The 27,902-nt window shown below is 37.8% G+C and overlaps 2 protein-coding genes across 6 annotated transcripts in view; one reads left to right on the top strand and one right to left on the bottom strand.

Annotated features, from left to right (window-relative positions):
- NUP42 (nucleoporin 42) lies at positions 1 to 27,038 on the bottom strand. Of its 2 annotated transcripts, none has more exons than XM_069587670.1 (10): positions 26,801 to 27,038; positions 24,176 to 24,404; positions 22,759 to 22,853; positions 18,079 to 18,155; positions 17,224 to 17,310; positions 14,571 to 14,655; positions 11,887 to 13,640; positions 3,679 to 3,748; positions 2,184 to 2,305; positions 1 to 1,199 (listed from the first exon to the last, which is right to left on the bottom strand). In XM_069587670.1, exons 1-7 carry the CDS (start codon positions 26,910 to 26,912, stop codon positions 13,063 to 13,065), a joined length of 1,263 nt encoding a protein of 420 aa, XP_069443771.1. In that variant the 5' UTR covers positions 26,913 to 27,038; the 3' UTR covers positions 1 to 1,199; positions 2,184 to 2,305; positions 3,679 to 3,748; positions 11,887 to 13,062. The 2 variants fall into 2 exon arrangements, with proteins under 2 accessions (XP_069443771.1, XP_069443772.1); XM_069587671.1 differs by lacking the exon at positions 26,801 to 27,038 and adding an exon at positions 26,476 to 26,617.
- HYCC1 (hyccin PI4KA lipid kinase complex subunit 1) overlaps positions 26,679 to 27,902 on the top strand; it is a 216,770-nt gene continuing 215,546 nt past the window's right edge. For 2 of the 4 annotated variants that reach the window (XM_069587666.1, XM_069587669.1), the window contains exon 1: positions 26,679 to 27,022. The gene's annotated coding sequence lies outside the window, so the exon portion shown is untranslated. Of the gene's footprint in view, positions 27,444 to 27,902 lie in introns of all 4 variants that reach the window. The other 2 variants (XM_069587664.1, XM_069587668.1) reach the window with 1 other exon arrangement.

The following is a 27,902-nucleotide window of genomic DNA, read 5'->3' as shown; positions in this document are numbered from 1 at the left end:
TCATGTCTTTACAGCTGGACTATATTTGGTGAACCGAAGAGAATGAAGACAAAGTCTAGATATTGCAGCGCCTGGTGTCCCCTCCCCCCTTCCCTTCCTCAAAGTGGTCACTTTGAGGAGGAACATACAATGTGACATGGTGGTGTGATGGAAAGTTCCTTAAAAACACAAAAATCACAATTCAGCAGTTATGAGCTTGATGAGTTTGGTGAAGAAAGAACAGCACGAGTATGAGAGTGCATGTGGGGGTCAAGGTACAAGAAAGTGCATCCCGGCATTATTTATGTTAGTGAATTGCTAGAAGAACCTAAATGTCCATCATCAAAGGAGAAGCTGAATACATTATGACACATTCACGCAACAGAATACTAGGTAACTGTTAAAAAGTTTCATATCATATGTACATACGAAACTCTTCGGCCAGGACATCAGAAGAGCCTATGTGTTCCATGAGTGATCCGGGATCAGAGGCTGTGAGAATTTTGTAGGGAATCCTGGGGATCATTTTTCTTCACTGACTCTCAGAGAAGACGTAGAGTCTGGGAGCTGTGGCAGGAATGCTGTCAGATGTAAAGGTAGTCTGAAAAGAAGTCTAACAGGTAGTAAGAGCTTAGCAAGGTCAGTTTCAGAGGAATGGTGGGTGGGAGGCAAATCAGAATGGGTTGAAGAGTGCGGCAAGACTGGGTCGGGGAGGGGAGCGATCAAGTGAAGCGAACATTGAGAGAAGCATGGCTGTTACAGGGAGTAGAGAGCTGGAGTGGTGGCGAGAAGATGGAGAGCATTTGCATCTGTTTCCCCACCCTCTCGAGCAAGGAGATGCTACAGCATGGGGGACATTTCTGGGAGACTCCAGAAAGCGGGGAAGTGGATAACTAGCGGTGTCACATAGCATGCGTGAAGCACTGAACTTGGAGTGCAGAAGAGAATGACCGATGTCCTCTTGGACGGCTTTGAATTCTCTGTGAAGCATGAGGAGGGATCCCTCCTTCAGAGAGAAGATAGATTAGGTGACAGTGGAGACCAGCTTAGGTGGGAACAGGTGCCCAGCACCCAAGAGGAACTGTGTGGGCTCCTGGGCAGCGTCACTGAGGTCGCAGGTCGGGACCCACAGTGCTGCTGTCTGTAGCAGCACTCCGCCTTGCTGGTGTCAGGGTCACGGAAGACAGGCTCCCAGGGGTTCAGGCTGACCTCGCAAGCACCTGGAGGAAGGGGGTGCAGAAGGTACATATCTTTCAGTGACTGACTGGGACTTCCACGGTGGTCCAGTGGCTAAGACTCCGAGTTCCCAATGCAGGGGCCAGTGTTCAATCCCTGTTGAGGGAACTAGATCCCACATGCTGCAACTAAGACTCAGCACAGTCAAATAAATTAATTAAAATGTTAAAAAAAAAAAAGTGACTGATTGATGGGCCCTGGGATCTAAGCTAGACAAGGAAGCACAGGAGGCCAGAAGGTGCCTCAGTCACTTGGGGATAGTTCTCTCCTCCCTGACAGAATTTCATTTTCTCACCCTTTGACAGCCTTTACTCATTTCTGTCTCAGGTTGGGCTCGTTAGAAGCTGCTTAGTCAGTTAGAAAGCTGGAGTTGTTTCTTAAAGCCACCTCTGTCCACTTCTGCCCCCACCAGTGAGCTGCCTAAGGTGGTACTTTCTGCAAAGAAGTGATTTTTTTTTTTTTCCTTTTCAGTTTGATGAGATTTAGCTTCTGTGGTCAAGCACAAAAAATAGTACACAGGGCAGATGGCATCTTCATAATAGCTGGGAATCCTGTCTCTCTGGGTCTCTGGACTGTTTCTTTGTCTGTATGTCTTAATATTATTCATTTATCTATTTGCCTGCTCTGGGTCTTAGTTGAAGCATGTGGGGCCTAGTGCCCTGACCAGGGATGGAACCCAGGCCACCTATATAGGGAGCATGGAATCTTAGCTACTGGACCATCAGGGAAGTTCCCAGTTTCTTTGTTTTTGGAAGTAAAATAATTATTTTTCTTATTGTTAATTGATCTAACAGATATGCTTGTTCAAAATAATAATACCAATAATGTATCTGATAATGTATGCTTATGCATGTATATTACATACATATGTATATGGATCTCTTGTTTTAATGAAAAAAAGCACATAACAGCTGAAGCAATGTTCATACTGGACTGGTTGGTCCAGGGGTTCATTGGAAGGGACTTACAGAAATGCTGCTGATCAAGCTCCCAGTCTTCATGGCTCTTATCAATTTGCATTTTCAATGATAACAAATATATCATCTACTATGCTTTGAAATGTGAATAGGTTGTCTTCTGTTTTCTGGACCTATATTGTGGGAAGGATAAATCAATAAGACATTTCAAAGAATAATTTAGCAAACTCTATTAAAATGAAAACTTTTCACACTTTTAACTCGGCATTTCCATTTCTTACAAAGTACTCCCACAATGCAAAGATGTATGGTCTAGAATGTCCTAGTAAAAGACTGTTGGCCCACGTAGAGGGGCCTGGTTAGGTAAATCAAGGAGTGGACACACAATGGAACACTATACGGCCTTTAAATCAGTGAAGTAAGCTGCTCCTGCCTTCTACGACGGCCCACAGGCTGCCCATGGAATGCACATCTCTGCTTTGTTTTCTATGGCTTGCTCTTGAATTCTTTCCTGTGTAAAGCCAAGGATTCTCACTTGGGGGCCCATCCCAGGAACTTGCTGGAGACCTGGGACATGACCATCCTCTTGGGACCAATTTTCCTGCAATAGCTTTACAAAGGAAGCAGAAGAAGGGGGTTTTCTCTCCCTCCCCACTTTACCTTTTGTTATAAAAATGTAGCCCACTTAGTTCTTGGGGAGGAGCTCTCTTCCCTGCCTGCTTCTATCCTTCACAAGTATCCTATATTAATAAACCTACTTCTTATATTGGAGAAGGAACTGGCAACCCACTCCAGTACTCTTGCCTGGAAAATTCCATGGACGGAGGAGCCTGGTAGGATACAGTCTATGGGGTCGCAAAGAGTCGGACACGACTGAGCGACTCCACTTTCACTTCTTATATTAAAAAAAAAAGTGAGGTAAGCCTATATGTACTGACACAGAAGTTTCTTCCCAACATTCTGTTCAGTGTAAAGACGCAAAATAGTATTACAGCATTGATAACGATAGTTACTATTAGACTATGTATAAGGACTAAAGATTGAAGAAATGTACACAACAGTGTTAAAGACAATGTTATCAGGAATGTGGAGTGTACTTTTCATTCTATGTATTTCTATGTGGTCTGAATTCTCTATAGTGAACAAGCATAACTTTAGTGACTAATGGAATTTTTGAACATAATTTCTCTGCTAAGCATGTTACATTAATTACTGGTCACACAATGAGTAGGTAGTGTATATTACCTATTCTACAGATAAGAGGATTAGGAAAGTTAACCTGTCCAAGTTCAAGTTTAGATTCTTTACTTAAAGAGATAATCTTTTCAAACTATGTATCATAAAGTGAATATAGTCTTCCCAGGCTCAGCTTCTCTTTTTTTAGAAGCTGGCTCTTCTGGCTATTTCTCCTTCCCATTGTGACTTCACTTTCCTCTCACAACTATTAAAATTCATTTCCTCTGGGAAGTTACTACAGACTCCTGGCTCGTTAACTTCTCTGTAGCATTTTGATGTACTCACCACTGTGCTTTAGCATATACGTTACCATTTGAGCTGGTAAAGAATCCGCCTGCAAGGTGGGAGACCTGGGTTCCATCCTGGGTTGGGAAGATCCCCTGGAGAACAGAAAGGCTACCAATTCCAGTATTCTGGCTTGGAGAATTTAGTCCATGGGGTTGCAGAGTCAGACATGACTGAGCGACTTTCACTTTCATTTTCTACCATTTGAATTTGCATGGTTCTATTCTCATTCACAGAATACACAGAAGAACTATACAAAAAAGATCTTCACAACCCAGATAACCATAATGGTGTGATTACTCACCTAGAGCCAGACATCCTGGAGTGTGAAGTCAAGTGGGCCTTAGGAAGCATCACTACGAACAAAGCTAGTGGACGTGATGGAATTCCAGTTGAGCTATTTCAAATCCTAAAAAATGATGCCGTGAAAGTGCTGCACTCAATATGCCAGCAAATGTGGAAAACTCAGCAGTGGCCACAGGACTGGAAAAGGTCAGTTTTCATTCCAATCCCAAAGAAAGGCAATGCCAAAGAATGCTCAAACTACTGCATAATTGCACTCATCTCACATGCTAGCAATGCTCAAAATCCTCCAAGCCAGGTTTCAACAGTATGTGAACTGTGAACTTCCAGATGTTCAAGCTGGTTTTAGAAAAGGCAGAGGAACCAGAGATCAAATTGCCAACATCTGCTGGATCATCAAAAGAGCAAAGGAGTTCCAGAAAAACATCTACTTTTGCTTTATTGACTATACCAAAGCCTTTGACTGTGTGGATCACAACAAATTGTAGAAAATTTTGAAAGAGATGGGAATACCAGACCACCTGACCTGCCTCCTGAGAATTCTGTTTGCAGGTCAAGAAGGAACAGTTAGAACTGGACATGGAACAACAGACAGGTTCCAAATTGGGAAAGGAGTACGCCAAGGCTGTATACTGTCACCCTGCTTTCTTACCTTATATACAGAGTACATCATGCGAAATGCTGGGCTGAATGAAGCACAGCTGGAATCAAGATTGCTGGGAGAAATATCAATAACTCCAAATATGCAGATGACATCACCCTTATGGTAGGAAGTGAAGAAGAACTAAAGAGCCTCTTGATGAAAGTGAAAGAGGAGAGTGAAAAAGTTGGCTTCAAGCTCAACATTCTAAGACCATGGCATCTGGTCCCATCACTTCATGGCAAATAGATGGGAAAACAGTGAGAGACTTTATTTTTGGGAGCTCCAAAATCACTGCAGATGGTGACTGCAGCCATGAAATTAAAAAAGACACTTGCTCCTTGGAAGAAAAGCTATGACCAACCTAGACAGCATATTAAGAAGCAGAGACATTGCTTGACCAACAAAGGTCCGTCTAGTCAAAGCTACGGTTTTTCCAGTAGTCATGTATGGATGTGAAAGTTGGAGTATAAAGAAAGCTGAGCACCAAAGAATTAATGCTTTTGAACTGTGGTGTTGGATAAGACTCTTGAGAGTCCCTTGGACTGCAAGGAGATCCAATATGTCCATCCTAAAGGAAATCAGTCTTGAATATTCATTGGAAGGACTGATGCTGAAGCTGAAACTCCAATACTTCGGCCACCTGATGCAAAGAACTGACTCACTGGAAAAGACTCTGATGCTGGGAAAGATTGAAGGAGGGAGGAGAAGGGGATGACAGAAGATGAGATGGTTGGATGGTGTCACTGACTTAATGGACATGAGTTTGAGCAGGCTCTGGGAGTTGGTGATGAACAGGGAAGCCTGGTATGCTGTAGTCCATGGGGTCGTAAAGAGTAGGACAACACTGAGTGATTGAACTGCACTGATTCTCATTCATCTTTGAGGATGAGCTCCAGGTGAGGAACTTGACACTTTGTTTAGAACTTATGATAATCCTTCATAGCCTGTTTCTAAACCTTCTCAATAGATTTTAGGACTGAATCTTTAATGTAACACTTGCATTTGGTGGGTCCTTAATATTAACGATCATCAATTCCTGTAAATCAAGCAAACCTTTTCTTACACAGCACTCTATGTTTTCTCTACTGAATTATGTATATAAATGTCCTTCAGTTGAGTAGCTTCTGAGTTACTAATTCCAGTAAAGTCATGTCTTCTTTTGATTTTTTTTCTTAGTGTAGGGGAGGTGTGAGTCATATAGAATCACTAGAAGGTTTCCAAATGAAAAAGTTTGATACTTACTGTGTTTACAAAATATATATATATATATATATATATATATATATATATATATATAAAATTCCTCTATTTCTCTGTTTCAGTGCTGACGGGGTTAAGTGCTGTTTACACTATAAATGACCAAATAAATAAGAACAGATTTCCAGCTGGTTGATATGTGGTTGAGAAAAGAACCTCAAGGTAACTAGTTATCATATTGATTCTAGATCATCTTCTTCATCAGGTATAAGCAGACAAACACATACTCTTTCCCACACAAGTGAATCAAAAATAATTTCTATTTTGTTCCACAAATATCTGAATTACTTTCAGGATGTCATCAGCAGCAAAAATAACATGGTCTACACCCACAGTTGGTTGCTCTTTAGAACAGCTGTGCTCCATATACTTTAGTACTAGAGTGACAAGAATCAGGGTGGACTATTCAATTCAAGATTTGGAAACAATTTGACAAACTACTCAATTCATAGTGATAACTTCAGCAATCTAAAAGCTACTTTATAATACAATTTAGGGTAGGAAAGACGACTTCTTTTCTTCTAAATTAAATCTTTAAAAATTTGTAAATTTATTTAAAGTATATGGAAAAGCATAGAAACTAATGGATAGCTATGTACTCCTCACCCACTCTACAAAATTCTACTATTGTCATAAGTTTAAATTTTAAAAAAAATCACAGGTATAATGTTCCCTATATATGCCTTCTAAATCTCATTCTTTTTTCCCCCCCTTTCCTGGACAAACTCTATTCTAAATCTGGTGCTAATTTTCTCAGGCTATTGCTTTACTATGTTTATAAGTTTATAAACAATACATAGCATTGTTTTGTGCTCTGTACTTTCAGTGGTATATTATACCACCTGTGCTTTTTGGCTGTTTATACGTGTAACTCAAGTTGTACAGATGTATCACATTATACCAAAGGGTATCTGTTACCTTGTGCATGAACTTCTGGTTGTTTCCATTATTTTGCTACTATGAATAATACTATTTAGTTTTATATGTCTCCTTTTCCCAGGTGCAGTAGTTTCTCATATATTCATGTGCATACCATCCTCCCATAAATCTCATAAAAATGGAGACTGATTTGGTAGCTTTGGTATGAGGCTTGAAATTCTACATATGTATTAAGTTCCCAGATGATGTTGATGCTGCTGGTTCTAGGACCACACTTCGAGGAGCAAGGGCCTTGCAAAGGAGTAAAAATTTCTAGGTTGTAGAGGATGATCATCTTTAACGTTACTGGATGTTGCCAAACTGTCTCTGAAGTGCCTGCACCCATCCACACTCCTGTCAACAGCTCACGACAGTCTCCAAAATACCACATCTTCATTAACACCATCATTGCAAGACTCCGATTTTGCCAATTTAATGGATAGGAAGTGGTATTTTGTCATATTAATTTGCCGAGTATTATTGATTTGATCAAATTATATTAATCTGATGAATAATATTGAAGTCAGATCTCTTGAGCTTCTTCTGCAATAATTTTTAACATAAACTAATGTCTGGGTAAAGAAAATGTCTTCATTCATCTGTTTTGTACTTTAAAAACAACCTTGTACAGCCATAGCCAAGATTAAGTCTTGAGACTTTCAGGCTAGAAAGACAAGTTGCTCAAACAGATGGATGACCTGAAGGTGGCGCTGTCCCAGCTGCATGTTTCTGAACTGCCAGGCAGCACAGCATCCAAACTCTCTAAGACTCAACTTGTTTGCAAATCTATTGCCTTTGTTCTCACTGCCATTAACCAGACTCAGAAAGAGAATCTTAGGAAATTCTACAAGGGCACAAAGTACAAGCCCCTGGAACTGTAGCCCAAGAAAATATGTGCTATGCACTGCCAGCTCAACATGCCTGAAGAGAACTGGAAAACCACACAGCAGCAGCGGAAGGAATGGCTGTGACCACTGTGGAAGTACAAGGCCAAGATCTGACCACTGGGGCATCAACAGAAAACAAACTGGCTGGAAAAAGAAAGGCCGAAGGGCGTCCTTCAAGTTAAAACAGCAGGATGATAAAGAGCAACAAAAACCAGACAAAAACATAAAACTCCTTCATAAAGGTAAAAAAATAAATCTAGAATTATGTAGTGTTGGAATGTGAGTGCATAAATCACTTTTAAATCTGGCACGGAATTTAAAAAAACAAAAGAAGCATAAAGAGTAATTATATATCTATGCTAACAAACATGCAATATTAAAATAATTTGGTAATCTGTCTCAAAAACATAAAGTGGGTGAGGCAGAACTGAAATGGAGCAGTTTTTACGTCACTGAAGTTAAATTATGTAAAATATATTATAACTTTAAAACACTTTATGTAATTACATCAGTAACCACAGAGAAATTATAGAATATACACAAAGGGAAATGGAAAGGGAATCAAAATGTGTCACTACAAAAAAAAAAAAAAATCAGCAAAGCACAAAATAAGGCAGCAGGAAGAAAAGAACAAAAAAGTTATATACAGAAAACAATGAACAAAATGGCAATAGTAAGTCTTTTCCTGTCAGTAATTACTTTATATGTAATAGGTTAAATATACTAATTAAAAGACACAGATTGGCTGAATGGATAAAAAATAAGAACCAACTAATAGGTTGTCTACAAGAGGCATGCTATACATCTAAAGATACACATAGGCTAAAAGGATGGAAAAATATTCCATGAAAATAGGAATCCAAAGAGAGTAGAAGTGGCCATACTAAGATAAAATAGACTTTAAAACCAAAACTATCATATGAGACAAAGAAGGACATTATATAATGATAACAGGGTCAATTCACCAGGAAGATATAACAATTATAATGTACATGCACCTAACGTTAGAACCCCCAAATATATAAAGCAAACATTGACAGAACTGAAGGGAGAAACAGACAGCAACATAGTAACAATAGGATATTCCAATACTCCACTTTCAGTTATGGATAGAACAAAGAGGAGATCGGTGAAAAAAACAGAGGACTTAACACTACAGAATAACTGAACCAAACATCTACTGAGCACTTCACCCAAGAACAGCAGGATACACGTTCTTCTCCAGTACACACGGTCGTTCTGCAAGACGGTCCACATATTAGGCCACAAAACAAGTCTTAACAAATTTAAGAGACTGAAATCATACCAAGTATCTTCTCTGACCACAATGGAATGAAACCAGAAGTCAACAGCAAAAGGTAAAAACACAAATAAGTGAAAACTAAACAACACACGCTTAAACCACCAGTGGGTCAAAGAATAAACCACAAGGGAACTTAGAAAATACTTAGAGACAAATGAAAACAAAATACAACACATCAAAACCTAGGCAAAAGCAGTGATACGGAAGCAAAAGCAGTGATAAGAGAGGAGTTTACAGAGATAAATGCTTGCATTAAAAAGATGATCTCACATCAATAATTTAATTTTATACCTTAAAAAAAAACCCTAAATTTAGCAGAAGAAATAATAAAGATGAAAGGATAGTAAATGAAATAGAGAATAGAAAAAGTGGAAAAAAATCAATAACTAATAAAACCAACTGAGTGTTTGTGTCCTTTACCCAAATTCATATGTTGATGCCCTAACCACCAAAGTGATGGTATTTGGAGGTGGGGGTCTTTTGAGAGATAATTAGTTTAAATTAGGTCATGAGGATGGCAACCTCATGATGGGATTAATAGCCTTGTAAGAAGAGGAAGAGAGAGGAATCTATTTCTTCATGCACATATACCAAGAAAAGGCCATCTTAGTACCCAAGCGGGCAGCTATCTGCAAGCTAGGAAGAGGTTCTCACCAGAACTGACCATGCTGGCACCCTGACATGGACTTCAAGGCTCCAATACTGAGAGAAAGAAATGTCTGTTTTTTAAGCCACCCTGTCTATGGTGTTTTATTATGGTGGCATGTGCAGACTAAGACATGGTCTTTTAAAAAGACCACAAAAATTGGCAAATCCTTAGCTACATTAACTAAGAAAAAGAGCCAAAAGATTCTAATAACTAAATTAGAATCAAAAGAGTGGATATTATAACTGATGTTGCAGAAATAGAAACGGATTATAAAAGATTACTGTAAACAATTAAATATCAACAAATTAGATAACCTAGAAGAAATGGATTGATTCCTGGAAGCATACAAACTACCAAAACTAAATCATCAAGTAGTAAAGAATCTGAATAGACCTATAATAAGGAGATTGAAGCAGTAATCAAACACTGCCAACCAGGACAAGATGACTTCACTGAAGGATTTTATCAGACAATTAAGGAATTAATACCAATCTTTCCAGAGAACTGAAGAGGAGGGAACATCCCCAAACTCACAGTATGAAGCCAGCATTGTTCTGATACCAAAACCAGAAAAAAAGACACAAGAAAACCACAGACAAATATTCCTGATGAATAATGATACAAAAATCCTCAATAAAATACTAGTAAACTGAATTCAACAGCACATTAAAAGTATTTACACATGATTAAGTGGGATTTGTATCTGGAATGCAAAGATGGTTCACCATACAAAATCAATCAGTATAAATATACATTAACAAAATGGAGGACAAAACTCCTAAGATCATCTCAACTGATGCATAAAAAAATATTTGACAAAGTAAAAACTTTTTCATGACAAAAACACTCAACAAACTGGGGAAAATAAGGAAACTACCTCAACATAATAAAAGCCATACCTGAAAAGGCCACAGCTAATATCATATTCAATCATGAAAGAAAGTTTTTCCTTTAAGATCAGAAACAAGGCAAAGATGCCCCCTCTCACCACTACTATTCAACAGAGTACTGAGTGTCTCAGTCAGTGCAATTAGAGTAATAATAATAAAATAATAAATAACAAGCTTTCGTCCATTGACTACAGAGTGAAAACCTAGGTCATTTAGAAAAGCTGTACTCCAATATATGAATCTACCAGATTAACCAATTTCCTGTTGTTGGACAACAGATTGGATTCTTTTATGAACAATACTTGAACAATACATACTCTGTAGCTAAATCATATCTTTTAAATAGTTTAATATCAGCTTCTCTCTCCCTTTCTAATTAGCTCTCAGCTGTTATACTTCTATCCTTCTGTGATCAAATAATCAAGCTAGTTAGATCATTTTACCTGTAATAAAACCTTATATGCAATTCTGTCCCTTCCTCTAAGTCCCAGGGGAAAGAGGCAGCTGTTGTAGAAGCTGTGAAATGGGGCTGTCTGTGCTTATTCGGGAGTATATGTTCAATGTGACCAGCTGTCAGAATTGGTTCTTGCCTCACTGAATAAACCCAGATGGCAGTACTTGCTCTTGCACCTTTTGGTTGCCTCTTCCCTTCCACTCCTTTTTAAGGTCTTGAAACTTAATCTATCTTTATGCAGGATTCATACCATGAGTAGGAGAACTCTAGGAGTCAACGTAAGTTGGAAAAAAAAAAAAAAAAACAACCATTGAAAGTCCTTATAAAGAACTTGAAATCAAAACAGAAACTTAGGGTCTATTTATCATCTCTATACCAAGGATGGTTTCAAACATACCCCTTATTTGGAATGCTGGGGTCCCAAAACTTAGTTTGAATCATAAAGTTCTTCAAAAAGTGTAACAGAGAATCTGGATCCCCTGAGGACCAAATCCTTTGTATATATGCTAAAATCACGTGGAGCATATATCTTTAATAGGTAAGGCTTTCACTTAAAAATCAGTTCAATACCTGATCTGTGTAAAGAAACTGTTCTCACAGTGCTAGTTATATAATTTTCTGAGGCTTGAAAAAGGAACACAGAACTCTTGACACATATGCTTCAACTAATGACGTCTCTGGCTGTTTGGATCAACCATATATATAAGATACTACTCCTTCAATCTGAGGACACAGGGAGACCCAAACACATCTGAAAATTCTAATAAAAACTCTAGAAACAGCTGGTGAGTCCTCATCCCTCAATATACACTATTCTTGGGCGGGGGAAGAGGTTATTGATAATTTTAATTTCCTTAAATTTCCAAAGTTGTTATAATAAACATTTTATAGAAAGGTTTTAAGAAATACACCAAAAGGAATGAGCATACCTTAATAATGTAAATGGAGGTGGAAGAAAGCCTAGACTTGTTCTTCAATGACCTTTTTCCAGTTATAAAGTTACTTCTCCGTTACTTGAAAAAAGCCTAGAAAAGATGCATCTTGAATACTTGTTTTAAAAAAAATGCTTTTCAAAAATGCACCTTGAAAAACTAGCTTGATCATAGTATCATTAAACTTGCCAATAATGTTTAGTTGGAAAAAGCTTCCTAATTTTCTGTGATCTTCTTTTAATTAAAAAAAAACAAAGTACCACATCACATGTACACGGTAAAATATGCAAACAGTTCAAAACGGTATATAAAGTTTTTCTCCAATTCTTTTACCAGAGGTAGTCATTATTAGCAAGTTTCTTAATTCTTCCAGAAATGTCTTATGCATCTACAAAGGATATATACATACACAAATGCTCTTCATCTATACGAGATCATAATTTCTAGTCCTCTTACAATCCATCCACTTGATGAGACAATGTGAGAAAAAAACAGAATTACATAAAAATTAGGCCAAGATAGAAACTAGCATGAAACTGTTGACAAAAACTCAAATGGTTCACGAGATGGCCAAAACTGAGGAGGAAAAATTTTGAGGCGAAAATGCTTCTTAGGTACTAAAAATAAAAGCTTTTACCCTTTAAAAATTATATTTCTCTCTTTAAGAGAATCTTCTTTACATGAAAGAAAGTCACCATGCTACTGATGTTTATTCAGTAGGTGGACTAAACAAGCATTTTTTTCCTATTGGTTCTAGAAATTATCTCTTTCCTTAAAAAAAAAAAAAAAGTTTAAAGGTAAAAATTTAAAGGGTAAGACAGTATAAAGTGATACAGAATGAGAAAAGTACTTTATTCAGTGCACCCTGACAGTTTTTTCAGTTCCATTCATCATTACAGTAAAAAAAAAAAGAAAAAATCTGTTGCTACTTTTTGTTGTTTTACTTAAATAGCTAGACTCAAGGAAAAATGTTAAATTTAAGAACTCCTAATATTATTATTGAAAATTTATACTTCTTATAAATATACATGCAATATATATGCATATACACGTGTATGTATAAGTGTATATATATATACACTTTTATATATATATATATATCTCCTCTTTCATATGAACCACTCAAAACAATTTTAAAAGCTGGGTTTTTTTTCTGTATTTAAAATTGCCCTTTTAAATATTTAGAAGTTCCACAGGTGGTGGCTTTAATGGAATTTTTCCCAGAGTAAATTTCTTGGATTGAAATTGTTCTAGTTCTTCTGCTGTTAGTTGATCCTTGGGTGTGAATAATGCATTATCTGTTGTGGTACTGCCAAGCGAGAATGAGAGAGAGGCAGGTACGCTGCTGTTTCCAAAGGTGTCACTGGATGACTTAGAGAAAGCAGTGTGAGGCTGTGAGCCTGGACTACCAAAACCAGCTGCAGAACTGCCACTTCCAAAGGCTGGGGCCACTGGAGATCCAACAGGGCTTGCTGCCATAGAAGGTGAAAATCCTGAAAATCCAGATGATCCAAAACCAGAAGCTGCAGGGGTTTTAAATGAAAATGAAGCAGCAGATGTGATTTCGGGTTTCCTAAGGCCAAAAGTGGGAGTAGCAGCAGCGATGGCAGAACTGGCAGCAGGTACAGCTCCAAATGCAGGAGTATTCCCAAACACAGGAGGGCTTCCAGAAGAGGCTGTAGCAAATCCAGAGCTTGGTTTAAAACTAAAATTCTGAGCACTGTTGCTGCTGCTGTTACTCACTGGAAAACCTACAAAAACCAGGAAAAGAAAAAAGAAACTATTAGTCAAAAAATGTAGCTATATTACCACCTTGCCCCCACTTTTTCTTTTTCTTATTTCTGCCATGTTTAGATGATGAGAAACTTATTGGAAGGAAGAAAAGTGAAAATGAGAAGTTAGGACAAACTCACTAAACCCTGTTGGCCTGTCTTTCTGCTACACTGATCTCATTCACACTCTAATTTACCTTCACTTAAGAAGGTAGCTCTTGAGAAATCTCAGGGATTAGGGAGTGGACCTTCACTTCAGCTTGTCCTCTCCTCTCGGTAGAGCTGTCATTTGAAGACAAAACTATGCTGTTATGTACAGAAACGAGAAAGTCCACACAGGTGCTATTACCGTAGCTATGTAGTCCTATGAAACTCTAGAAAAACCATTCCTAAAATATGCATCTAAAACCTGAGCCATAGGGTCTTTCAAAGCACGTGTCCATTCTGAACACTATTTCACAAATGCTGCTGCTGCTGCTAAGTCACTTCAGTCGTGTCTGACTCTGTGGGACCCCATAGACGGCAGCCCACCAGGCTCCCCCATCCTTGGGATTCTCCAGGCAAGAACACTGGAGTGGGTTGCCATTTCCTTCTCCAATGCATGAAAGTGAAAAGTGAAACTGAAGTCGCTCAGTCGTGTCTGGCTCTTCGCAACCCCATGGACTGCAGCCTTCTAGGCTCCTCTGTCCATGGGATTTTCCAGGCAAGAGTACTGGAGTGGGGTGCCATCGCCTTCTCCAAACCACAAATGCTAGATGAGCCAAATTCTTTGAAGCTCTATTATGGAAGGTGGTAGAATTTGCAAGGGTGACTTAAAGTGGCACAGAGACACCTTCAGACTTTGTATTTGAAACCCATAAAATTCCATTTTTCTAAATCAGTCAAGTCTTGCATGACTTTGTCACTTACCTGGTGACCCAAATGTTACTGTTTGCCTATTGCCAAATCCAAATGAAGGTGCTGCTTGATTCACTCCATCCTGTAAATCGGACAGCTATTAAAAAAGAGGTAGGCAAGTGAATAACTCAAGTACTTTTTCTGTACACTTTTAGCCAAATTTAATTTTTCAAATGTGCACTTTAAAATGTCTTCATTTTGTTTAACATAGAAAAATGTCCACAAGTGAATATGCATAGAAAAAATGGGCCCTTCTCAAGGAGTTCAGAGTGATGGTCTGGCTGATGAATTGTGAGTGTTAATCTCCTTTTCAATGAATTTTTCACTTAATCCTGACCTCTAATAAGTCCTTCCTCATTAATACAAGCATATATTATTTCTCTCATTTGAAAACCCTACTGGCATTGTTTTTAAAAAATAGTTATTTATTTGGCTGACTTGGGTCTTGGTTGTGGCACTCAGGATCCTTTAGTTACGGCCTGTGGGATCTAGCTCCTCAACCAGGTATAGAACCCCAGCCGCCTGCATTGGGAACGCAGTCTTGGCCACTGGACCACCAGGGAAGTCCCCAGCATTTTTTAAAATTCAATTGTATTGAGGTATAGTTTACATAAAATAAGATGCATCCACTGAGAAATTTATTTTTCAATCGGTTTTCATACATTTACGACCATCACTACAATCAAGATTTAGAATATTTCCATCACCCATAAAAGTTCTCGTGTGTCTATTTCCAGGCAACCCTCTTCCAACCTCTGGTCCCAGGGAACCACTCATCCACTTTTTATTACTGGAAATGAGGTTTGTCTTTTCTAGAGTTTCATATAAATAGAATCATATAGTTTACAGTTTTTGTTTTGGTGGGGGCTAGCTTCTCTCTCTCAGCTTGTGTGATAAATTATCATATAAGGAATGTGGATAAACAAATTATATTATATCCATATAATGAATTAAAAGAATAATTGGACATAAAGAATTGATGCATTATGACTAACCTAGATAGTATATTCAAAAGCAGAGACATTACTTTGCTGACTAAGGTTCGTCTAGTCAAGGCTATGGTTTTTCCTGTGGTCATGTATGGATGTGAGAGTTGGACTGTGAAGAAGGCTGAGCACCGAAGAACTGATGCTTTTGAATTGTGATGTTGGAGAAGACTCTTGAGAGTCCCTTGGACTGCAAGGAGATCCAACCAGTCCATTCTGAAGGAGATCGACCCTGGGATTTCTTTGGAAGGAATGATGCTAAAGCTGAAGCTCCAGTACTTTGGCCACCTCATGCGAAGAGTTGACTCACTGGAAAAGACTCTGATGCTGGGAGGGACTGGGGGCAGGAGGAGAAGGGGACAACAGAGCAAGAGATGGCTGGATGGCATCACTGACTCGATGGACGTGAGTCTGAGTGAACTCCGGGAGTTGGTGATGGACAGGGAGGCCAGGCGTGCTGCGATTCATGGGGTCGAAGGAGTCGGACACGACTGAGCGACTGAACTGAACTGAAGCCAGCTGTAGGTGGGCTATCCAAGATTCTCACCTACAGAAGGGCCCCTTGGAAGCTGTCAAAGAACACAGAACTTCCAACCTTGAAGGAAGCTCCGTAGTTCTCTGAACTCAGTTACGCCTTACACATTAGCATTGGTGATGGTAGGCCACCTCTCATCTTGAGAAAAAATACTTCCAAGAAGTCCTACTGAATTCAAATGGCATGACAACAACTGAAAGGCAGAAGAAACTAGCTTGCACAAGAGTCTAGTCATTTAGAAGCAGATATTTAAGGAGTAGGGTATAGGGACTTTCAGTCATTCACTAAGTTCAGGCAGCTACTACTCTCATAGCTTTTTTCAGAAAGTACAGAGAAATATAACCTAGGAAACTGGGAATATTAAATTCCAAACGTAAATATTTTATTTAAAAATAATGCTCTTAAGAACATTTTGGGGGGTAGAAAAATAAACTTTATCAACAGAGATAATGAACATGCTACAGCAGTATCATGTATCTTTGGGGACCAGTGCGTATATATCTCCTAACAGCATTTCTGTATGAGACAGGAACATATGGTAAGTGTCCTTCAGTCACCAAAGTGTGCATTAGTCTCCATGTGACTTCCCTGGTGGTCCAGTGGTTAAAGAATCTGCCTTCCAATGCAGAGGATGCAGGTTCGATCCTTGGTTGGGGAACTAAGATCCCACACACCATGGGGCACCTAAGTCCACATGCCTCAACCAGAGAGCCTACGTGCTGAAATGGAGATACCATGCGCCAAAACTAAGACCCAATGAAGTCAATAAATAAACAAATAAATTTAAAAATGTGTATTCATATCATTTTTCAAAGCAATTTCTTTTCAAATGCTGACAACCTGGAATATTTGAATTTATATTATATAATATTTCCCAATTTTCAAAACTAGTACTACCAAAATTAAAAACCTAACCCTAAGAATAGTTTTAGAAAAGCATAATTATCTGTGCTTTTCTGACTAAGGAACAGAGAGAAAGGAATTCCAGAACCTTGACTCTAAATGATAATATATTATGGTTCTTGAGAATGTGTATCATAATTCTTGATAGAGAATTTTAGCTTTGTTTCACAAATCCAAAATGAAATGCTGCAAAAAGGCAACAGATAAGATACTTCCTTGTAGGAGATTCTCCACTACTCACCAAAGCTATTGCAGTTGATGTATTTAGACTTTTCAGTTCATTCACCCTGTTCCTCCACTGATTTATTAACTGCTGGACAGAATTTAGCTGAAGAGGACAGAAAAATAATGTGTCAGTATTGAGTGTTTAAGGTAATCTCTTCAACAACTTCATGTCTTTATTCCCAAAGTCGCAATAAATTTATAAAGCATTTTTATGGCCCACAACTTGTAAAATCCTCATTGCTCTACCCTGCTTGCCACAGACATTCCTGCTGTAGACGCCTTTCCCTTTCCCTATTCCCCAGCTCCTTGTGTCACCTAGTTAAGATCCCAAGCACCTGGCAGCACAGAGTTATTAAAGGTTATGTTTGGACGGGAGACAAACATGTGTACTGGTTGATATGATATTGACGGTAGACAATAGGAAAGTACAGTTTATGTCATTTCCTTTAAGCACTAAACTTATTCTCCCCCAGTTTTTCAGTTTTTTGATACCTGACACATGAGAAGGCTAATCCTCACCCAACAGTGCATCTTATTTGTTTTCCTAGCATTCATCATGGTGTCTGCATGTAAGAGATGCACCATAAACATCTGTCAAATGATGAAAGGGTATGATTTCTGGGACTGATTGCTGGATAATTGGTAATAAAAACAAAAGCACTGGTAGTTACTATAATCAAAGTATACTCTCATCACTTTAGATAACCAACCAATTGTAAAGAAAATAATTTAGAATATAGTTTTCTGGAAAAAAAAAAAATATATATATATATAGACCTCATCCACTTTGCCAACACACAAGTGAGCCACTATAGAGAAGACAATAATTAACAGCTAATCTGTTAGTTAGATGAATAGGAAACAAACTTACATAACTCTGTAAGTTATTGCTGGTTAAGAAGTTATGGTATTCAAGTCTCAACTCCTCTGGTGAAATGTCTGTAAAACCTGAAGTGAGGAATCAATTGGAATCTTTAAATACCAATACTTTTGATAGTATAGTAAAATGAGAGGTGCTAGATAGGAAAATATGCTAATCTTGATCATTAGAAAAATTTCATAATCGTAAGGAAAGAATTCAAAAACTAGACTCTATTTAATAAAGTATAAAATTAGAATAAAATATAGTTCATTATTGAAGGGGTAAAATTTTCTAAAGATAAATGGAGTGGAAAGAATAATACAGAAAAGAAAAAGAGTTGATTACATATACATTTGAACTTATAAAAAAAATTCTGTATGTCAAAAACTGTAACAAGCAAAATTAAAAGGCAAACAGTAAACTGGGAACACCATAACTGCAACATATATGACAGAAGAGTTAATGAGAATGTATAAGAGCTAATAGCTCTAACAAATCAGTAAGAAAAATAAGCTAACATGGGCAAAGATAATGAGCAATGGGCAAGCAATTCACAAAACAACTCAAATAGCCAGTATACTAATGAAATTGAAAAGTTCAGTTTAAAATTACAACTTAGGACTTCCCTGGTGGTCAGGGAAGATTCCACATGCCACAGGGCAACTAAACCGACGTGCCACAACAACTGAGTCCGAGATGTAGAGCCCTCGAGCTGCAATTACTGAGCCTCCATGCCACAACCACTGAAGCCTGCATGTTCCAGGACATGTGCTCTTCAACAAGAGAAGCCACTGCAATGAGAAGCCCATGCACCACAGCTAGAGAACAACCCCCACTCACTGCAGTTAGAAAAAGCCCCTGTGCAGTAATGAAGACCCAACACAGGCAAAAATAAGTGGATACAAACTTTTTTTAAAATAAAAATACAACTTAAAATAGATACAATGTTTTATTTATCAGATTGGCAAAAACTAAAAATGGATGATTATTATTAAGGATGTGGTGAAATGGACATTCTTCTAAGTTGCCATTATGGAAATCACGGTAAAACTTTTCTGGGAAGAAAATTGTCAATAAATGTCAAAGGCCTTACAAATACTCATACCTTTTGATTCTAACAGAATTTCTAGAATCTGACCTCAGGAAATGATTGAACATGTAAACAAAGGGTGTTACATAAAAAAGATGTTCATTTTAGTATTTCTAGTAATAGAGACATTGAAAACAACAAGGCTTCTGCAACACTAGGTTATGATTGCTAATTCTATATATAATAAGAAATAAATGTGTACATGTTTTGAAAGAAATACACTAAAATGTTACAGCTGTTAACTCTGAGATCAGTTGATCTTTATTTTATTTACATATTTCTGTATTTTTCAAATTTTCTATGATATAACTTTCATAATAGGAAAACTTTTTGAGAAAAAAAAAAAAAAAGAAGAAGAAGAAAGAAAATTGCTCAGGATATTTTTCTACAGAGAATTACTGGTAACCAGATACCACTAACTCCAAAGACTTGTACCTTCGAATAAAAAAATCTAAAACATTCAAATCAGAACCCTCGATGCTCTCTAACAACTTATCTTTACAAACTACTCAGACCACAAAACCAAGAATCACCTTGTATTTCTCTTGTTGCCCATATCTAATTAATAAGCCTCCTGCCAGTTCTAGCTCCAAAACAGAACACGGATTTGAACCATTCTGTCTCCACTGCAAGTAACTCTCAGTCAACAGCAGCTGTCTCCTAACTCATTTCCCTTCCTCTATTTTGTGCCCCCAACCCCTGTTCCCAGCAAACCATTTCTTTTCACGTAACAGTCTAAGCAAGCTTTTTCTAATCAGATCACATCCCTCCTCCTGCTCAAAACTCTCTGTGGCTTCCTAGTGCAATTAGGCCCAACATGATCTGGCCCCTGGCAGCCTCTCTCTGGCCTAACATTATATTACTCTTTCTCTTGTTTACTCTCTTCCAGCTATTTAGGCCTCACTAATCTACAAGTATGCCAATCCTGTTTGCACAACGGGCTCTGCACTACCTATTATATTGCCAGGAACATTTCCCCTCAAATCTTCCCAGAAGAGACATCTCTTCATTCAGGACTCAGCTTCAATACTACTTCCTAAAAAGAGATAACCACTCTAAGTAAAGAAACACTGTCCCTCTGGTTACTTTCTCTTCCTTCCATCAGTCACTCATGGTGAACCACAAAGACAGAAATTGATCTGGGCGACTATTTTCTCAATTCTTTCAAAGGTAAGTATAAATACAGTATCATTCTAGTGGCAAAAGAAAAATTCATTCATTATAAAGGATGCCTACAAGACAGCAATTCTCCTACTTTCTGACTTCAGGACCCTTTTACATTCTTAAAAATAATTAAGGATTCCAGACCTTTTGCTTACATAGTTTACATTAATCAATATTCACCATATTTGAAATGAAAACTGAAAAATGTAGAAAATATTAATTCACTTAAAAATAAGAAATCAATGTGTCAACATAAATTTAAAAAAATATTTTCCAAAACCAAAAATAAAAACTTAGTGATATAAGTGGCATTGTTTTATGTTCGCAAATCTCTTTAATGCATGGCTTAATGGAAGACTGCTGTATTATAATATCTGCTTCTGCTCTTCAATCTGCTTCAATCTGTTTCAATACATTGCCTGGTTCAAGTATATATACAAAGAAAAACTTCTCACACAGATATGTAGCTGGGCAAGGATGACTTTAGTAGTCTCTTCAGGTAATTGTGGATATTCTTCTTTGGTACAATACCAAAACTTGACAGGCAATAGTTTCTTAAAGATTAGCTATAATGTGGACTCAAATCATATTAATGATATCATATTAATGAACCAAACTATTAATTAGTTTACCCATTCCAGTATTCTGGCCTGGATAATTCCATGGACTCTCTAGTCCATGGGTTTGCAAAGAGTCAGACACAACTGAGTGCCTTTCACATTACTTCACTTTCAACCATGTACAATTTTGTAACTTCACACACTGGTCATTTGGAAAATATTGGTTCACTGAGTTATCCAGAATTTCCAAATGTTAGCACATGTCATCTTACAATAGAAAAAAAATTCATATTTGTTAATGTTACTTTATGTGTGTTTCCCATTTGCACACAGACTACTTAAAAGGTGTATCCTTATAAAATTAATAACTTTTACCTTTTCATCAGGGACATTCTTAAGTGAAAATGTCATTAAAAAAATTTTTTTTATTGACTACTATAATCTACTAGTAGTTTGTTGCCTGTACCTTATCAACAGCTTTACACCAACAGTACAAATCTCAACACAGTGAAAATGGCAATTAATGTCTTAGTATTATTATGGAAATATTTCTAAACTTGTATAGTCCCTAAAAAGGATCTCAGGAAAAGGGTTGCCAGATTTAGAAAAAAAAAAAAAAAAGGTTACTCAATTAAATTGGAATTTCTGACAAACAAATACTTCAAAAGGTAAGTATATCCTAGCAGTCCAGGGGTTAAGACTTCACGCTTTCACTGCCATGGGCCTGGGTTCAAATCCTGGTCGGGGAATGTTAACACCCCACAAGCCATATGGTAATGCCAAAGCCAAAACACAAAAAAGTATAAGTATGCCCCAAATAGTACATGGGATATCCATATACTAAAAATATAATTACTTATCTGAAATTTAAATTTAACTGGATGCCCTATATTGTATCTAACAATGCTGCTGAGGGATCTATATTTTATATTGAGAACCACCGCTTTAGGACATTAGGCATCATGTCCAATTCTCAACTTTTTAAAAAAGGCTTAACACTTATTACCTTTACAGAAAAATTATTATTTAAAATTATTTATTTGTATTGCTTATTGCCTCCATCCCTCAAGAACATAAACTTCATGAGGGATGGATCTCAGCTATCTTACTGCTATATCCCTACTACTTAGAATGAGGCCTGGCAAAAAAGAAATTCAATAAGTATTTGTTGAATGATTAGTAAATAAATGACTAAGGAGTGGTGTGATGCAAATGCTCACAGAGAATGAGCAGGGAGAACAGAGACAGAAATTCCAGAGTTCTAATAGACTGAAAGGGCCCTCGTTTTCCAAAGACCTCCTGTTCAACTGCATAGGGCCTAGGACCACTCAGAGGAGGCTTAGAAAACTGTGGTCTAGCTTTCAGCCCAAATGAGCTATGGACAAAAGAAAGTGGGAAAGAAAGGAGTATTCTAAGGCTCCCTAACTTCAAACATTACCTCCAGAAGAGGTACCAACATGCTTTATTAAAAATAACTATCCTTAGATAAAAAGAGGAAAGAGAACAGAATCAAAGCCTAATGGCAGGCATAATATGACTCTTCTATTCTCTGTAGGCAGCTAAAGGTTCCGAAGTAGTATCTACAGGGAACCAAGGAAGCAGAGCCTCTTCTTAGGCTTACAGAATTAGAAATGCGGCCAGTGGCGAGTCCTCATTTTACTGGTTTTCTTAAGGGATCAATATATCTTGAACTATATCTTCCAAACTAAACCTCTGAATTACAAAGTTCTGGTAGAATACTCAGGTATTTTAAACAATGTCCAAACTCCCCTATCTGTAGCTAAATTTTTGGTTAATTTCTTTTTTTGATCTGGTCTTGGTTTTAGAAAACAATAGCGGTAAAACACATTTAAAAAACACATAATTTCTAGTTACCTGAAATATTCGGTTTCTTTTTCACCGGTGAATAAACAGAAAACATCCACTGCCCTGATGATTCCCAAACCTCCATATCTTTAACAATACCTTCCCTAAAAAAAAAAAAAAAAATGGCAAAAGATGTTTTTCTTCTGCTTGGTAAAATTTATCATCGATAATTTTCAGTGATTGTTATAGTAAATATATAATTTTAGATTTTTCCACTATATTTTCTGAAGTGTCCTTCAAAGCAGAAGTTTACAAAAATATGAGCTGCACTTCATGATTATAAATAATATCAAAGACATTTATAATTTTGGTTTTCCAGTACACTGAACCATTAACCAATATATTTATTGAGAACTCACTAGATACATATACATCTTAAAGAACTGAAATATAAAATACACAATATTAACTTTAATTTTCTCTGTTCATTATAATTAACATCAATGATCATTTAACTGGGAAAGAAAGAACCAGTAAGTAATAAAGAACCATAAAATATTTAAGTAGGTAGGACTTCAGAGATCATTTTGTCTAATTCTCACATTTTGCAAAAACAGAACAAACTCATGTCCATGGTTAATTTGTTAGCAAAGTCATGGATATATTCAGCTCTAAATTAAATATTTCCCTCTTACCCAGAATGGCACAATTAATGATGTAAGAATGGTAGTTGATAATAAAATAATACTAAAATTTAGGATTTTTACAATAACATCAAATATAGGAAGGAGTGTTTCATTTGTTTTATTTTACTTACTCAATTGTATATGATACATGGCTCAAAATGTTTACAACTAGTTCTAATTTAATTATGGGATATAAAAGACTAATGAATATATTTAAGCACTATCCTAGTTGCTGGGAGCTGAGGGAACACTTATATACAGCCAGGCACTGTTTCAGCACCAGTCATAAATTCTACTACAAATGTTCTCAATAAATGATAAGAAATATACTCCACAATAATGAAGGAAATCAAATGAAATCAGTCTGCATGAAGTAACTGAAGTAAAAGTTTTATTATAGAAAGAAATATACAAGATGCTGTTAAGTGACCTCAAAAATCACAAACTGCTTTAAATTACCTCATAGTTTGTAAAGAACTCATAATTTAACATAAGCAGGATTACCTTAGAAAGATAGTCACAGTACAGTATCATCGATAGAAAAGTGGAAAAGAGTAATTATCCCCAAGAAGACATTGCACTGACATAGAAGAATCACATTTTAAGTTGAAATAAAGTCTAGCATGACACCTGCAAAACAGAGATTACCTCTGATCATGGATGCTTTTTCTTTTGCTTATTTTGATTTTATAACAATTTAATAAAATAATAAGATTACTTCTTTTTTAAGGAAATATTACGGGTGCTTTGGGGAAAAAATAAGCAAATGGGTGGTAATTTTTCTGAAGGCTTTCACTTACAGAAGCTTCTTATCATCTTTCTGGTCATCAGAGCCAGGTGAAGCAAATGGGTTCTGAGATAAGCCAAATCCCCTGTTCTTGCTAGCAGACTCTCCAGAATCAAAAGCAGCAAAAGATGGCTTTTCTTGATCTCTGCTGCCCCCCCATGGTGTAGGCTTGGAGAAACTGGATGGCTGGATAACATTGGAATATCTCTGACTGGTGGTATTCCATCCTCGTCTGTTACTACCTGAAATAAACAACAAAATAAACAATTTTACTAGCAACTCATGTTTTCAATCTCCAAAAATTTCATTATATTTTATCTTATTATATGCAGATATTATATAAAGATTCGACAGGCACTACATGCCCACTCATTTTAAATTATAAAACTTTTCATTTTCAATATATATAATTAAGTATAATACCAACAAAGGGGCTTCCCTGGTAGTAATGCAGGTTTGATCCCTAGATCGGGAAGATGCCCTGAAGAAGGAAATGGCAACCTACTCCAGTATTCTTGCTTGGGAAATCCCATGGACAGAGAACCCTGGAGGACTACAGCCCGTGGGGTCACAAAAGAGTCGGACACGACTGAGCAACTGAGCGCGCGTGCACACACAGACACACAGTAGTAACAAATCACACAATGATCTAACAAGACTGAGAGGACTGTAAATCCATAGAAAAATTATGATATATTACTAAGTTCAATTGATGTAAGTTTATTAAATAAACAATTGTTTGATAATGGAGTGGACAGAAGGCATGTAACCTATATCATAAGCTCCTTCATGATAAAAAGCTGTATCTGTATCATTCTTTGCTCCCCAATTGGGCCCTATATAGCAGTAAAAGCTGAAGAAAGAGCAATGTATTAAGAAGTTTATTGAAAATATTAGATTCTACCTTCTGTCCTTGATAGATGGGTAAATCTATTTGACATAGTATTCTGAGAAAGAAAACACCTATCATCCTATTTTCCATATGAGAATTGTAGCAGTAGTTTACATATGAATAAAGTGCACTGACTTCCTCTATTATAAGCATGTTTTTAGCATTCTTATAACTATCAAAATGAGCCAACAGGACTTTCTCCTTTCTGTCTCTATATTTTAAAAAGATCTTATCACTTCAACTATATTATTTATTCATCACTTCTCAGTTGGGGCCAAGATAATTCACCATGTTTCTAACTGAATTAGGAGATATGCTATTAAATACGTATAATAAAACTGGAGTGATGGGAGATACACTCCTTTAAAAAATGCATCTCCCAATTCTAAAACTACTTAACGAAACCAAAGAGGAAAGGGGGAACATTGCTACACCAGATCCCACAAGTAGGGGTTAATAATACTGTATTTTTCTAGAGTTTGATCTTTTTTTGTGATCTTTTTTCCTTCACAACTGAAGAAATTTATTCCATCATTTGGATATAGCTTTTGGCCTTCATACTTACTGACTCTGCAAGCATTCATTTCTGGGCATTAAATACACTGTTTATTTAACTAGTTTTATTTACACTTTTAAAATCCATCAATCTATCTATTCAACATTTATTCTGTACTGTATTTAGAGTAAGTCTCCACAGAATGTTAAATATAACGTTTTGTTGTTCCTGGAAATACATTTGTCTAAGCCCGAGTCCTAATTTTTGGTTCGGAATATTTCACTAGACTAATTGTGGGTAATTCAAAAAGATTGTCTTCTAGAAGAGCTATAAAAGTGAAACCACAATGTAACAAAAGGTTTAAACGTCAGATGAATAGCCGTACAGGAGTAAAGAGAAGGGAGAGATGGTCAGCATCCTGTGGTACTTTTTAAGTGTCTCAGTTCTAAAAAAATCTAACTATTCATCTGACGTCTAAAACCTTGCATTGTACTATAGATTCACTTAGGATCCCTCCTCTCCTCGAAGACGGTCCCTTTGCATCATCCATAATTGATTTAGTGAAATATTCCAATTTTGACAATGACTTAGGCAGAATGACCAGAAGACAGGCCACCGTAGTCCTGCATACCTTTCTTTACCTCAGAGCCCAGAGTTCTTAATTCAGCAGCCCACTCTCCCGATTTTACCTCCAATTTTACAAGCATGTGCATTTATATGAGGTTTACGGCTCTGTAGCTTTTATTAGATTTTCAAAGGAGTTCACGACTTCCCAAAAGAGCCCTGACTCTGACCCCACTTACTAGCCTCTCCCTAGAAAAAAGTTTAGAAAAAAAAAAAATTACATTAAAAGCATCAACGGGAAAAACCAGTACCCAGAAAAGTAGTACAATGTTACAGCAAGAAGGCGTCTAGGTCGACTTACACCAATTCTGGAACCACTGCCGTGCAAAGACTAGGTAGTTTTGATATGTAATTACGACTTAAAAATTCGTTGTATTTCACTGTAACCACGAATAAGCTGCAGTCCGCTTAACAAAATCAGCCGTAATTCCTAATCAAAGGGCGAAAACGTCAGTGGGCGGGGCGGGCGAGGGGGCGGCGCGGGCACGTCCGCGTCACCTGACTGGTACGCCGCGGCGCTGTGCCCAGCGGCTGGCCCCAGGAGGGGCGCCGGATCCTCGCCCGCCCGGCCCCACGTCAGGCCTTCCCCTGCTCGGCTAGCTGCGCAGGATTGAGGAAAACATCACCTGAGGGCTGCTGCTGCCGTCCTCCGCCCGCACCCCTGGCGCCGGGATGTTCGTTCCAGCACCGGTCTCCGAAGCGGCAGCGGCCTTGCAGGAAGAACTGACAAATGGTCATGGCGACGGTGTCGCGAACGGAGCGGTCTTCATTCGGCACCCTCAGCGAGCAGAGCCCAGAGCAACCGGAGGTCCCGGCTCCGCTACTGTGATGTCATCTTCTTGCGCCTGGTAAAGGCCCTTTCTCTATTGTCCCGCCCATAGTGTGATGAGAGGCGAGGATTTTACCCAATAAGATTTGAGAAGAGTGGGCCCGCCCCGCACGCACTGAGCGCAACGTTGGGAGGGCGGGATGCTTGAACGGTTTTGCGGAGAAAGGCGCTTAAGAACTTGATGCAGGGTCTCGTTCGAGGTAGGCTTGAGATCTCAAATGAGAAGAAAGTTGGTTAGGCAAACCAAGGACTTCAGACCTGGGAGGAGCATTAGCTGTGATTTGAGAAGCATAGTCGTATTTTCATTTGTAACTGCTTAGTAAAAACCTGGCCAGCCGTTCATCAGGATGGGTAACAATGTAAGCCAGTAGTAACGTTTACAGGAAGCAGATTAAAGACAAACTGCAACTAAAAAGTATCATAACAACCGGCATCTTTGGGTGAGTACTACATTCTTAAACAGAGAAACTTTGTTCTTTTAAAACCCACGTGAACGTTGCTATGTGAACTTTTATCAGTAATAACGAAACATTCCACTCGTTGCCTAGAGGATCTAAGACACCTGACACAGAGAAGCAGCTTCTATTTCTCACCAGGTGCAGAGCTGCGGATAGGGGGATTCCTGGAAAAAAACAACGACTAACAGTTCATATCCTCTTAACTTTGTGGTTTCCAAAGAAACATGACCCTACATCCACTTCTCACTCCAGATCTGGTGTTGATGAATCATTACACTGCTCTGCTATGCTTTGGAGTATCAAAACTGTTTCATTTAGATTTTACCTGAACTCCACCTTTCCTACTAATCCTACAACTACCTTCTCCATTGTGTGGTGAGACACACTACAGTTCCTCTAGTGTGCTGTCTCCTTGGTTGCAATGAGTCGATAGATCTGTTG

This window comes from Ovis canadensis, chromosome 4, assembly GCF_042477335.2.
Source record: "Ovis canadensis isolate MfBH-ARS-UI-01 breed Bighorn chromosome 4, ARS-UI_OviCan_v2, whole genome shotgun sequence".
Classification (NCBI taxonomy): Eukaryota; Metazoa; Chordata; class Mammalia; order Artiodactyla; family Bovidae; genus Ovis; species Ovis canadensis.
Note: the sequence above shows the minus strand (reverse complement) of the source record. Positions and strands in the feature narration are given on the sequence as shown.